Below are 14,857 nucleotides of genomic sequence, written 5' to 3'. Positions count from 1 at the left end.
TATTGTCTTTTCTATTGCATATGTATTTTACAATTAATCTTCATGTGTGCTTGGTTTGAATATGTTGACTTTATTTTATCGTAGGTTATATTTACTTTTCCAATGTTGATGATCATCAATAAATTCAATAGAGACTTGGCTTACTGGGTTTTCAAATGAATTTGCTTTTAAAGTTTATTAAAATTGTAAAAAAAATCACAATAATTAAGTAAGTTTTCAATTCACCCCCCAAAATGTCCTCTATCCACATCTGTGTTCTCCATTGCATGAAGATTTTCTCCTTGTCTCCATTTTTACACAGACATTAACAAAACATTAATTTTATATTATTTTCAGGATGAATTTCAAGATACTATTAAATTTTTGAAAAATATATAGCAATAAGAGTAATGTGATGTGCCATTTAAATTACATGCAATAGTTTTAGGTCCATCAGGTCAATAAATTATATAAATGAATAATCAATGTAGATTTAGTATAAATATTTGACTGTATATTAAGATTGATTGTCACTTCACTTTCTATCATCTTCAACATGACACAATTACATTGTTGATTGTTTCTCCCTCCTTTTATAATTTGTCAACTTGTTCACATAAACATATTCCATTAAACATTTTTGTTTCTTGCTAGAAAACTTGTGATACTTCTTGCTAATGCATTGTGAGTTTAAAGGGAGATGTTAGATAATATGTTTTTGTTCATTTTATTATTATAACCTAAGGGTGTTCTATTGTTTTAATTTCTTTATTATAAATTATCATTAAAACTCTTGCATTCACAACTTTTACGATACTCTTTACATTACTGGAACCCTAATTTCTTACTGATATTCTTCTTCCCGTTTTCTCTCTTTCTATATTAATCTCCATTGTTAACAACATCAACTAGAATAATTTATTTATATATTTAAGGATTTGAAATCTATTTCGAAAAGAAAAAGCTATTTATAGCGAAAAGTTTTCTCGCGACAACACCATGGCGTGTACGGTATTCAAGCCTAGTTAAGATTCAAAACGCAGATCGTACGGTTCTAGTGCTTTCGTGGGTCATTCGTGAATTTGGCTTCGCTACATATAGCAAAGCTCATTTCGAAACTACATAAAACCATATCATTTCGTCCATAATTTAATGGTGCTTAATAGGAAAACAAGGAAAGAATGCTTATCCAACAATTACATCTGATCTAGGTGCCAGCATCTTGGGAGAGCATCTTGTTACCTACTGAATTTGGAGTATAAGAAATATGTATACCTTATAACGTTTGCACCCTTCATGCCGATATGCAGAAATTGATTGGTCGAGGTATAGAAACCAATTTGTGAGTTCCCTTGATTTTGTATCATTGAATGGGCCAAGAGTCGATTGGACTAGCATCTAGAGAGAGAAGGGGCATCTTGTCAAACTTTTGTAAGACTTGAGTTTGAATAACCAGTAATTTTAGGAACTTATAAATCAAAGTCAACTTCCTTGTCCTAGATTATACACTTCAGAGATTTTTTTGTCATAAATTATAAGTCGTTTTACAATTCCAATGAAACATTAATGTTACTTTTCCTATTATACCATTAACTATTTATTACTTTCTCATTTTTTAATTCTTTAATTTATTGTTCCAATACCAGTTATTAAGGACAATTTTGTAAAACGACTCATAATATCTCTTTCCCATACAAAACTAATTACGTTTCTTATGACCTATGAAATGCCCTAAACATTACTCACCCGGTTTCAAAATGAGTGTCGCTTTAGCCAATTGCACATAGATTAAGGAATGGAATAAAGTAGTCAAATGTCATAGCAATTTGACCAAATTATCCTAATCAACTATTGGTTTGTTTTTCATTAAAGAAAAAATAATACTTTGGAAGTAGTGTAACATCAAGGTGAGAAAAACACAGGGGGGGGTTGAATTGTGTTAGATTTTTCTTCGTTTCTCCTAAACTGAAGCACACTGATCAGAAGCAAAGTGATACAGCTTCTGAAGTGATATTCAGGATCTAAATGCAGCGGATAAAGAGAGAGAGAGAGAGAGAGAGAGAGAGAGAGAGAGAGAGAGAGAGAGAGAGAGAGAGAGAGAGAGAGAGAGAGAGAGAGAGAGAGAGAGAGAGAGAGAGAGACAAAGCAATTATACTGGTTCCTTTGCACTTCCAAGAAGAGTTCACTAAAATGTAATATCTGATTACAATTGCTCAAGCACACATCAAGAGACTTCCTTTGCTCAAGCACACTTTGCAAGAGTCTTCCTATGCTCAAGAACACAATCAAGAGACTTCTATGCTCAAGCACAACTGCAAGAGACTTCTAATCAAACAAGATTACAAAGAAAAATGTTTGAGGTTGAACACTTGATATACAATTAGAGGTACTCACAATACAAATTAGATACAGACTCTTAAGACTTTAGAATTTCTAAGATATGAACTTGAGAAACAGAAATTCTAAGTGAACTTTGAATGCAGAACAATTTCAGCAGAGTTTTGGCACTTGTAAAATGTTGTAAAATGTTGTTGAGTCTTGTGTTCAGCATTACCAAACTCTAAGTCTTCACTCCTTTATATAGAGGTGTGAAAGAGACATTGTGAAATTGCCAGCACATCAAAAAAGAGTCGTTGTTGAAGCTTGATCTTTCACCAATGATTCTTTGCTTGATTTAGTGATTGTCCTATGAAGGATCAATTTCAAATCCATTCCAGTTGAGAGGGAACATTTCTGCAGGCTTGGTTGTATATTCAGAGCTGTTATCTTGTCTTGTAGTGGAGACACAAAACAGAGTAGTGGAGAAGGTGGTTGTACAGTTCGTACATAGTACAATGGCAACGCTCTTGTTCCTTTTGCAAGCGAATGCCTTCAAATACTTTTGAAATGACTGTTGCAAAGTTCCACTAGTCTTCTGCCATCTTTAGACGAGTTTTAATCCATGAAACAGCTCTTGAATCATTGAATTCCGCAAATTCAGTTGATCTTAAGCTTCTGGTGAAAATAGCTTCTGATAAGGCAGCTTCTGATGAGGCAGCTTCTGATGACGTGGCACTTCAGAACCTCTAGTCTTCAGGAGCACTAGTCTTCAGAAGCTTCTAGTCTTCAGGAGCTTCTAGTCTTCAGGAGCACTTTGCCTTCAGGAGCTTCTAAGCTTCAATCTTGTTGATTTCTTTGCTCTTTATTTACTCATTCAGAACCTTTGTATGATGTAAATTTTTAACTATGGTCCTGTACACTTGAACAAATATTAGCTAGTCCAATTGACAATTTTTTAATACCTTGTTATCATCAAAACTCTCTAAGGTTTATTGTTAAACACATTTTGTTCCAACATAACATAGTATTAATTGAAGGGTACAATTGAAAAGAAAAAGTTATTATTGCATTGAAAACCGAAAGTGACATTCATTTTAAAAAAATATTTTTTGGTTAAAGCGACACTCATTTTGAAACGGAGGGAGTATATAATTTGGGACGGATGTAGTAAATAGTTTGGTTTGTACCATGGAGAAGACAATTGATATCAATGAGAGTAGTCAACTTTTGTATTATTATGTTACACTTCTGTTTTCTTACTTTTTTTTAGGGGAAAAGGGGTACTGTTTCCTTCCTTCTATTCACTGGTTTTGCAAGACTTATAATAAATGGGCTGTCAAGTAAATTACATTTATAACAATATTATGGTAAAGAAGAAAATTATAGGTAAAATCATATCCATAAAACTAGCATAAATGTAAAAAAAAATAGAATAATAATAATAATAATAATAATAATAATAATAATAATAATAATAATAATAATAATAATAATAATAATAATAATAATAATAATATGTAAATAAACATTTGTTTAGCGACGTTATTTTTATATCAACGTTGTTTTGATTTTTAACCAATCAAAGTGAGTCATTACAAATTTGTTTTAATTATCAATCAATCAGAGTTTAACCAATTGTCATATGTCTTTAGTAGTTGAATTGTACACACCGTTAATGACACATTTAATAACAAGTAACCCAATGAAATTGTAACATACCATCACATTTCAATATGCAAACAAGTTAGGATGTATGTATTACCTTTTAATTTGTAAGCAAATCATATGTTTTAGGGATAACTAATTTTGCATCATATGTTTTATGGGTTCGAAGTGTAATTTGCTGATTAATTTTCCTAGAGAAATGTTAGGGTCACTTCTTTTAACACACTTCTATAACACACTCCAATGGAAACTATCCACGTCATTCACTTTCTTTATTCTTTTACCTTCTAACCTGTTTCACCTTGATAACCTTTTTTTTTTTTTTTTTTTTGTATAGATTAACTTTTCATCTTCTTTACTTATCCTCTTTCATCTTCTGTACTTATCATCATGTCAAAGACGATTTCTTCACAATTTTGTCAGAAGTTGATTTCACCCAAATTGACATTTCCAATATATTAATTTGATTGCTCCAATTCCTAATAGAACTAAAAAACAAATCTTTATATGGAGTTCTAATTGCAATTCCCACTTATAATCACCTTATATTTTAATGGATCCCAACTATGACGGCAATTTCCAATTTTTAATGGATCCCATAAGCTTTATTTTTAATCGAAATTATAACAGAACCCAGTTTCATACACAAAGAAATTATCCTAATGTTTTCATACACAAAGATAGAACCCAGTTTGAAAGCCAAAAACAGAACCTAATTCAGATTACTTGTTTCCATTATATTTCAAATCAATCAAAACAAGTTATGACAGATTAAACCTCGCGAGAAAGACGATAGAGATTGTGAAAAGTGAGAGAGAGTGGGATTGATATACAGGAGGTTCTGATACAAAGTAGAATAGAAGGAGAAATTGAAAGATTAGAAGAAGGATGAAGCTTGCTGAGAAGACAGTATTGACGTTAAATTCTTAACAAGAAAAAAAAGTTACAAACAAAATAAAAAACAACTTGTTAATCCGGTTACAGGTAAAGGAAAAAATAAAGTAAGTGACATGGTTAATTTCTATTGGAGTGTGTTATAGGAGAGTGTTAAAAGGAGTGACCTTAGCATTTATATACATGACTACATGAAAACTGCATTTTAGCGTTGGCCTGAAACCCACGCTAACAGGGTTAAAACGGACGCTAACACTGTATTGGTGTGGGCAAGCTAAAAAATTTGAAGCTAGTTGGAAGTGTCGGTTGCAGGCCATATTTGGTTAATCTAGTGTCGATGTAGCTGAGTTTAAGTCTAACTCTACTTTCAACCGAGGCTAATATATCCAACATCTAAAAAGTCAATAAAGTCAACATCCTAAGTATCAATCAATTCTAATTGAGTCGGTGTTATCGACGCTAAAGTCAATATTATGAAGGTCAACCAAATCCAAATAGATTTGGCCTAGCTGATCCTAATCGACACAAGTTTTGGCACGTAATGCCTTATTTGATACTCTATTTAGCCCAAAATAACAATAAACAAGATAACACATCAAATCAACCACAAAGTAATATGCAAATCTAGCTAGTTCCATATAGCAAACCGCAATCCTATTTTGCTATGATCACATATAGTAAACTACAATCCAACATAATGAACAATAAATAATATGAAAATTATAGTTAAAATCATACCCATAAATTTAGGATCTACTGGTCCTATGTAATCAATCAACAACTTCATTTTCATATATTCTTTCTATGAGTGAGTTTTCCTTTTTTTAGGGTAATTTTTTTTTTTTTGAGGGGGCTCATTACTACATATTTGTTCTATACATAGTTTCTAAATGTGACAGATTTTAATAAAAAAAAATATGTGAAAGATATTTATAGCTTCTATATTTTTTGACAATTTTATTATAATTTGAATATGTGAAAGATATTTAATTATAATTTCTATATATTTGTAATATTTAATAAAAGAATTGTCTGCAAAAAAAAAAAATAGAGTCTGATAGATCCATGATACCTCAATGGATAAAATATATAAGATGTAAGTGTTGCAAGTATAGAGTCAGCTACATCGAGACTAAAATATTTGATAACAGAAAAAATTGAGATATATGGCATAGTGTAGGTCTGGCCGATTCTAGCAGACGCTAATAGCATCAGTGACGGGGTGCGACATTAGAATCCGACTCTAAACATCTCTTTTCTTGTAGTGTAGTCTATATTACTTTCAGATTTACATCTGCATATTACACTCTTATGGTGATATTAAACTCGAAAAGAATTGTCATGTCACCAAAATTTGATAACATCTATGAGATCAACCTATCGAAGAATATGGAGCATAGTCTTTCAAATCATTCATGTTTGATATGTTGTTTCAAACGACGTTATCTATTAGACCATCTGAATCTAATGCTTATTATAAGTTGACATTGACTATAGAATATAGTGTGTCTATCAAATATCAACGTTCTTCTGGTTCTTACATGTTGATTACATTGGATAATGAACATAACATGTTCGTGACACATATAAGATATAATGTGTCTGGTACCAAGTAGCCAACATATTGATCTGCTATAACATAATTGGAAGTTGAACATCCTATGGTAAAAATAAGTTCATCTTCTAGTACAATGCGTCTTAAATTCAATGAAAGTTTGGTCGTTCTTTAATCCAACAAAGAAGTTTGTGTTGATTTAATACCATAATGAATTTCTTTATAAGTACAGTGAAGTGGTACATGGTATGATCATCAACCTAGGGTATTCATCAACAAATCTATTCTTCACTCAATGATTCTTCAACGGATCTATTCTCCAGTGCAATATAAGAAACTTCTCCCTGACAGTTAAATTCGAGACTGATGAATATAGTAAATCATTGAAGGAGCTTTGTTCAACAAAAACGTTGTTACAAATACCTTGTACAAGTTGTTTATATATTGAATATGCTCTCTAACTGAGAGTTTCAAACTTGTATTAGTATCAAACCATTCACATTAGATAATTTACATTATCTCTTGAAAAGTTATCTTTGATAAGAATTATTCCTATTTTTGATCAGGCTTGTGAAAGAATACATGGAGCCTAAAAATCCTTACATAATACTTTTTTTTTTTTTACAAAAGCCTTACATATTTGTTTAAATCCTTTGTGAGCTATAGTGAAATTTCTCACACGTGAGGAGACTAGAAGATGCTTCGACGCTGTGAAGTTTATTTATTAAAAATAATTGTTTTATTTTCTATCTCTTCTCTTTTTACTTTTACTAGTCTTCATATTTGTTTTCAAGTTGTCGTTGTCATCTTTTTTTAACGGCAAAATTTTATTAATAACGAAGTTCATGCACAAGACAAACAGAGACAGATAAGACATAGACTATAAAAACAAAAAGCGTCTTTTATAGGCAAAACACCCAAAAAAGATGCATACACCGTACATCTTAAAAGACTAATAAAAAGCATACCTCCAAAACCAAGCTAAACCAAAAAGGGATGTTATTTCTCCAAAACCAAGTTGTAGTTATCGATCAAATAATTTTATAAAACAAAAAGGAAAGTTTTTAAGCATTTGAGCACAATTGCTTGGTTAGAAATAAGTAGCATTTGCAGCAACCTAGCAACCACCTGTCTCTCTCGGCCCTTTTCCAAAGTTGGCTTATTCACGGCGGTGTTGATTTGTAGCACTTCATGGTGGTTTTTGGAGGGTTTTGAGGTGGTGGTGGTGCTGGTTTTCGTGGTTGTTCTCGTGGTGGTTTCATAGTGGTTTTAGTGGTGATGTGTGGATAGTTTGTGGAGGTAGATTTGGATTCAAATCTCTCGGTGGCTGAAAAGCAATAACTTGTAGCGTGCTAGTGATGCTTCTATTTATGGTGTTCCTTTTGAAAGGAATTATTTTTATGGTGTTGTGGTGTTTAGTGGTGGCATTGTTGCTCTTCTTTTGAGTTCGCCCCACTTCTTGTTGCTTATATGGTTTTGCTTGCATATGAGACTACTCGTTGTACTCAAACAACTTCCATTAGAATTTGGTATGACGTTGTTTAGTATAGCCTTTCAGCTGGTCACTAATTATAAGGGTGATCACCACACATATTGAGCTTTTTGGAAAAAAGTATTGGAATTGGGAGTTTTGTTTTTTCAACCGAGTTTCCTTTAAGATCAACGAAGTGACTATGAGGACTTCAACCGAGACATTGCAAAGAAATCTGCACAATATCTTCTTTCTAGCGTTGTTAATTATCTGGCGTCAACAATTGGTGAGTTTGAATGGTAATGGTATTTGAATGTGGTGGTGAGGTTTGGTAGTAGTAATTATGACGACAACGTGGTGGTGTGGTGTTTCAATATATGGGGATTAGTTTTTTTTTGTTGCTTTAATTCAACTATTTGCTCGGGATGAGCTCTGATCCGGATCCATCTTCTCTTCTGTTAACTCTTGCTATTTTGGGTTTGACAAGGTGGGAAAAGTGACAAAGGCGATGGTTTAGGGTTTTTTTTTTTAGGATATATAAGGCTCTGTTTTGGTAGAGGGTTTTGGGAGACCTATTGGTGTTGTGTAGGGTTGTTATGGTGTCTTTTGCGATGTTTTGGGTTGAGTGGTGGCTAGAAATAGCAATGGTGGTGATTTTAGGTGTTTGCTTGAGCTTAGTAGTGGTGGTTGCAACCTTTGGGGTGGTCTCAACTCTCAATCGGTTTTATAGGTGGAGATTTTGTTATGCATAAAAGTTGATAGTGTTGATGAGGGGGAAGCATAACCGTAAGTCAATTGGTGGTGATATGTTTTTGTTGGATGCAATTGTTTGTGACTAGAATCTCGCTTTATTTTGGTTATCAATTGGATTATGTGGTGACCTAAGATTTGGGTCCATCTCCGCCGGTGCTTACCCGTGTTGGTTTTTAGGTGGTTCATTTTTGGGTTGTTTTTGAGTTGGTTCTGTTTGCACTATTGTTCCACATGTTGACTATCTTGAGATTTGTCTTCTTAATTCTAGTGGGCCGATCCTTTTTGCTTCGAGATCGGAAGTTAGCGTCTAGTTTTCAAATTGTTAGGAAGGTTAAGGTATCTTCTCCAAAGGTCCAAATGTTGAGGGGTGCCTTAGTGATTTGTTTATGGAGTCTGGTGGACCAATTACTTTTGATTCGAGATCGGGAGTCAGTTTCTTGACTCAAGTTGTTTGGCTTGTTTTGGCGTCTTCCCTAACAAAACGAGGATTGATTGGTGGTGGAATTCGAATGAGTGGTGGAATTCGAATGAGTGCGGGAATTTGACTCAGTTGAATTGATGTTTGTCGTGATGAGAATGTGAGGCGTTGTTGTTATGGGGTTTCAACGCGTGTAATGGTTTTCTGGAGTGACATTGGAGTGAATAGTGGGAGATAGGTGTTTGGACTTTGTTTTTGTGGCTATTCACGATCGGCTGTGAGATTCTGGCTTAACTTTTGTTTATGTTGATTTGTGGGGGTTTAGCTTTGTTTTGATGTTGATTTGAATTTAGAGGTTTGTTTTTTATTGGTGTTTAAGATGTACGATGTATACATTTCCTTTTTGAGTGTTCCGCCTATATACAATGCCTTTGCTTTGTAGTTTTTGTCTCACTGGTCCTTGTTCGTCTTGAGCAAAGACTTTGAAAGGAGACTTTGACAAAAGTGTTGACTTTTCAAATGAGACTTTGAAACTCTCGGTATATCGAGGCTAGGTTATAACTTTGTTAAGATCCTCTTCATTTATTAGTCTATTCATATCTTCCATTTGAAGAGATAGAGACACAAAAAAGTTTGAAAATAATTAATAATGGTGGAACCCACTACATACTTTTTGTATCTATCTCTCACAAAATAACATTATCCATTTATTTAAATCAAATGGAGAGAATCTTAACTCATTTTGTTATTGTCATCGGTTAAATAAAATAGAGATATTCTTGCATGAACTCTTACCTAAGAGATTATTCTTACACCCAACCAATAAAAATATGCACATGTTATTAACTTTAAAAAAAATGTGATTTTAATTAAGGAAATGGAAACAATAAATGGTGGTGGGTGGTTTTTGTTGGTTAAAGAAAGTGGAAAAAGGAGAGAAATATTAAAAATAATGAGAAAAAATTATAATATTAATTATTTTTTATTATTTTAATGAGATGTCTGATTTTAATTGGTTGAGTGTAAGAATGATTTCTTAGGTAAGAGTTTATGTAAGAATTTCTCAAAAAAATAAGTACAACTTGGAGTTCGAGATTAGTTTTTAATTATATTATTTTATATTCTCTAAAACAATTATTGAATTTTATTATATTAGTGGGGCAGAGGTTCGAACCAGGACACCTCACTTATTCACCATAAAGATGAATTTGTAGGAACAAGATTTGACTAAAAATAATTGTAAACTGTTACAAAAACACTTCAAGTATATAAAAATAAGTACTACCTCTGTCCCTAAATATAGGAGCCTTTTGCAAAAATTATGGAGATTAAGAAAGTTGGTTGTAGTATTAAATTTGTATATAATTACTATTGTTTTTACAATTTTATCCTTAAGAGAGAGAGTTAATTTATGTTTTCAACATAATATTTATTGTTGATTGAAGAAAATGATGCAAAATAAATACTCCCTCCGTCTCACAATAATTGTCTCTTTACCATTTTTTATTTTTCTCAAAATAATTGTCACCTTAGAATATCAATGCAGCATTTATTATGTTTTTCCATTATTATATCCTTATTTATTGAATTTCATCCAACTTAACTACTTCACTAACTACAATTAATAAGGGTGTTTTAGTAAATGAAACTAATTTTACCATCTAAATCAACACAACTAATCATTTCCTTAATAATCGTGCATAAACCTTAAATGACTAATATTAAGAGACGGAGGGGAGTAAGGGTATGTTGGTAAAGAAATAATTAATGTAATTAAAAATACCAAAGGGTTCTTATAAAAAGGGACAAAAAAAAAATTCTCAAAAGGGTCTTATAATTAGGGACGGAGGTAGTAGTCAATGATGTATTTAAACATTCTTTTAAAAAATAGTATTAATTTTTTAATTGAAAAAAATTAATGTCTCTTTTAATAATTTTTAATTTTTTTTATAAGTCAATAGATTATATACACACTTATTAATATATATGTACAGTGTCCAGACAAAATATTAAAAGCGATAGTGAAATCAATGTACAATAGAATTAAATGATATTTAATACATTAAAATTTATTTAAAGAATTATAATATGTATTTAATATTATATTTTTTGTTACAATATTTAATATTATATTATTATTTTTTTAATAAATATTTATTATTATATTTATAAATAGTATAATGTATCTCAAATTTGTCTATATAAGCAGCACAACAGGAGCAATAAGAAAAACATAACATAAAGCATTTTCACAATTTTTAATTTGTTTTCTGATCCTCACTATCATGGCTAGAGGTAAGGTGAAACTAGCATACATAACATGTGACTCGAAGAGAAGGATGACATTCAGAAAGAGGAAAAATGGTTAGATTTAGCCTCTCTTTGCATATCATACATACAGTTTTTTTTTTTTTTTTTTTTTTTAGAATCAACAAATGTTAACAGTTTTTTTATATGTTTTTTAAATTATAATTTTATAATTGTGAAATTTCGTGAATTAACTTTTATTTAATAAATTTGGAATTTTACTATAGGTTATATATTGTTTATGGATTTTTCTTAATAGGGATTATGAAGAAGATTGATGAAATTAGCACTCTTTGCGGAATAGAAGCCGGTGCAATAATTTACGAGCAAAACAATCCTCAAGCCCAAGTTTGGCCATCAGATTCAGGGGTTAGAAGTGTGATATCCAGGTTCAGAAGTTTGCCTGGACTGGAACAAAGTAAAAAGATGGTGGATCAAGAGGTATTCTTGAGGCAAAGCATTGCGAAAGTCTATGAGCAGTTGATGAAACAAAGGAAGGAAACTAGAAAGGAGGAAATGACCAATATCATTCATCATTTCATTCATACCACTGAGTTTAATGGATATTTAATGAGCAAACCTGATCTTAATGATTTTTCCTCTTTTATTGCTGATAATTTGAGGGAGGTTGATCAAAAGATGAAAGGAATGTTAATCGAAGATTGAGAGGAGGTTGGAAATGGAGGTGGAGTTATGAATGGAACAAAGGAGTAGGGAAATTCATCTTATGAATATTTTTTCTCTTTTGTTGTATAATATGGACTCTCTCCATTATCATTTGATTTTAATGTCTTTTCCTTTATGTTTTAGGGTGTGTTTGGTTCCAGGGAGAGAAGAAGGAAAGATAGTGAAGGGAGGGAAAGATGATGGAAGGATTGAGTTTCCATGGTTTGGAACAACTATAGAAAGGTTAAAGAAAGAAAGATTTGGATGGGGCCCACCCGAAAAAACTTTCCGCGCTCAACTGAACGGAAGCGGGAGAGAAAGACCCAAATTTTCGTTGAAAAGACAAAAGTGCCCTCAACACAAAAGTGCCCTTAATACAAAGACCCGCACTTCAGCTTCTCCTTCTCTCATGAGACAATACAAGGGTTCACTGTTTTCGTTTCTCTGCCATTTACTTGAAACCAAATCGGATCCATTTTCTTTTGCTATCAATCAGTAAACTCTTTGCTTTGTAAGGTACTCTTCCAACTCTTTTCTCTTTCATTTGTGTTTTCCCCTTCCATTTGGGTATTCCTTTATTCATTGAAAAAGTTGATTTTGAATTATGTGTGTTTGTTTTCATTATCTTCTATGCATGAAATTGATTTTGTTTTGATGAAATCTTATTCCTTCTATGTTTTCTCCCCTCATTTTATTATACTTTGAAATGCTTTTTGGATGAAGTGAGAAAAAATAATTTGTTTGTTTTGGGTTTCAAAAGAAATATGATTTAGGTAGCTATTTGTTTGACTTTTTATGTGAGTACATTCAAATTATTGGAGCCAATTCTGCTTGTGAAGAGCTCACATATTTCACTGAGTTATCTGTATTTCTTCCATTTACTGTCCTTATCACCCATTTACCTCAAATGTTTTGATAAAATTTATTTCTAATTTTAATATCAAAGTATAACACAAATTATTCAGTTGATGTTTGATACTGGTATCGTCTCATTTGGGGTTTGACACCGGTTTTATCTTAGTTGTGGCTTGGCTGCGGTTTTATCTTGGTAGCTGTTTGGCACCATTCTCTGTTGCAGTTTTTTGTCAGTTTTTTCACTGGTTTTGTTTCAATTGCAGCTTGGCACTTTTCTTTTTCACATTTCTTGTCTGGCCTTGGCTTTTTTTTGTAGTTTCAATTTGGTCTTAATTGTTGTTCCAAATGTACCTGGCCCTGACAATCTTCAGCATCAAACTATATTATTTGGTTACTTTTCTCTTTCAAAGGGATCCTGCTGAGAGCTTAGTGAGCTTTAGTTTAAGATAATGCGTTATAAGATATTAAAATATCTTGTTATATCTTAGAGTACCTTAAACTATCTCATAGGATTAGTTCTTATCTTAGACTATCTTGGACTATCTCTTAAGATTTGTTTCCATATTTATGTTATTATTATGGTTTGTTTGTTTTTTAACGAGGATTTTTTGTTTTGTATTAGCATAAACAAGGGTTAGCGTTTAGTAATTTTTGGAATGTTTATCCATTAACATACTTGAAATTATAGTATTCTATTAACAGTGTCCTTGTTCTTTTTTTTTTCCTCTTTATTGGGAATATTAATTGCACTACTTATGATTGTTTGTTACAAAATATTACAAATTAAATTCTAAGCTCACCAAATCTTTTGATTTGTGAGGCAATTATTTATAGGGAGTTTCTAATGTCAAATTATTTATTTCATCAAGTGATTTTATATTCTGATATGGGCCTGAACAAAGCTATATTGATTGAAGGTTAACATTCCACTCTGTGACATGGATTTTTCTATTATTGAGGAAGACAAGTCTGGTGATGAATCTAATGGTATAAAAGAAGTACATTCTAAAATAAAACCTTCGACTAATCTTGGCATGCTAAATTTAAGTCATTTTCGACATCGATTAGAAAGGCAACAACGTCTTTATTCTGTAGTCCTATTGTGTTATATTGTCCATGCATTACACATGCTTAACATAATGTCACGTTGGACTCGTAATCCTATTACTGATGGAAGTCATGAGAGGGAGCTGAAGATTACTACAAATAACTTGCTACAAAATAACGTTGGACTCGTAATCCTATTATTTTTGTTCTTTTTAGTAGTTGGTGCTGAAGATTACTACAAATAACTTGCTCATACATATGCATTGTGTCATGCAGGGGCTTTGAATCTTGGGTAGTGGCTATGATTGTAGATCCATGACAAAGTACTAAAGAAAATTGAGGATTGGTGTTATCAACACAAATGTAGAGAAGTTCATTGTCTACAAATATGCAGCTTTGTGGTAGTTTAGTCAAAGAACTTTGGTTTTGAACTTATGTTGAATTTGCACTAGGAAGTGTAATGTCATTGGACAATGTATGAATTAGTGACTCAAACTCTATTTATAGTAGAATGAAGTTGCTTCAATATTAATCCATCCAACATTTGCATTTTTTTTTTTGCATCAGCATTTGGTTCTCTTTGAGAGAGGATCATTATGAGTAGATTTCAATATAAAAGTAACTAATGTTACATTAGAACTTCAAAAATCTCAGGTAACTTTTTTTGAGGTAATAATAAGCTTAGGTAGCTTTAATAAAAATTAAATAGTAAGATAAAATAATGCTTAACTGGATATTTATTTGTTAAATGAATCATTAATGAATTTACAATTTTTTAATAAGTATTCTTCTATGTTCAAAGTTCCAGCTTACTCTATTTTCTTTTCTAATTTTATTCTTTATAACAATTAAATTTTTACTTGAGGATATTTTTGTCATTTCATAAATATATACTTTTCTTTCCTTTCAACTTTCTATTGAACCATGC

General features: G+C 31.8%; 1 protein-coding gene and 1 long non-coding RNA gene across 2 annotated transcripts; both read left to right on the top strand.

Moving 5' to 3' along the window:
- The first annotated feature begins 11,280 nt into the window (after window positions 1-11,280).
- On the top strand, window positions 11,281-12,164 carry LOC146939233 (agamous-like MADS-box protein AGL80). The gene is made up of 2 exons (XM_085757925.1): window positions 11,281-11,418; window positions 11,621-12,164. The coding sequence occupies exons 1-2, from the start codon at window positions 11,340-11,342 to the stop codon at window positions 12,025-12,027; spliced, it is 486 nt and encodes a 161-aa protein (XP_085614051.1). The 5' UTR covers window positions 11,281-11,339; the 3' UTR covers window positions 12,028-12,164.
- An 85-nt stretch (window positions 12,165-12,249) lies between these two features.
- Window positions 12,250-14,461, top strand: LOC146939232 (uncharacterized). The gene is made up of 2 exons (XR_015033434.1): window positions 12,250-12,543; window positions 14,206-14,461. It is a non-coding gene; the product is annotated as an uncharacterized LOC146939232 (long non-coding RNA).
- Window positions 14,462-14,857: the final 396 nt, after the last annotated feature.

This window comes from Medicago sativa, chromosome 3 (assembly GCF_051527215.1).
Source record: "Medicago sativa cultivar Bolivia chromosome 3, Bolivia_mono, whole genome shotgun sequence".
NCBI classification, from domain to species: Eukaryota; Viridiplantae; Streptophyta; class Magnoliopsida; order Fabales; family Fabaceae; genus Medicago; species Medicago sativa.
This window is presented reverse-complemented; position numbering and strand designations above follow the sequence as displayed.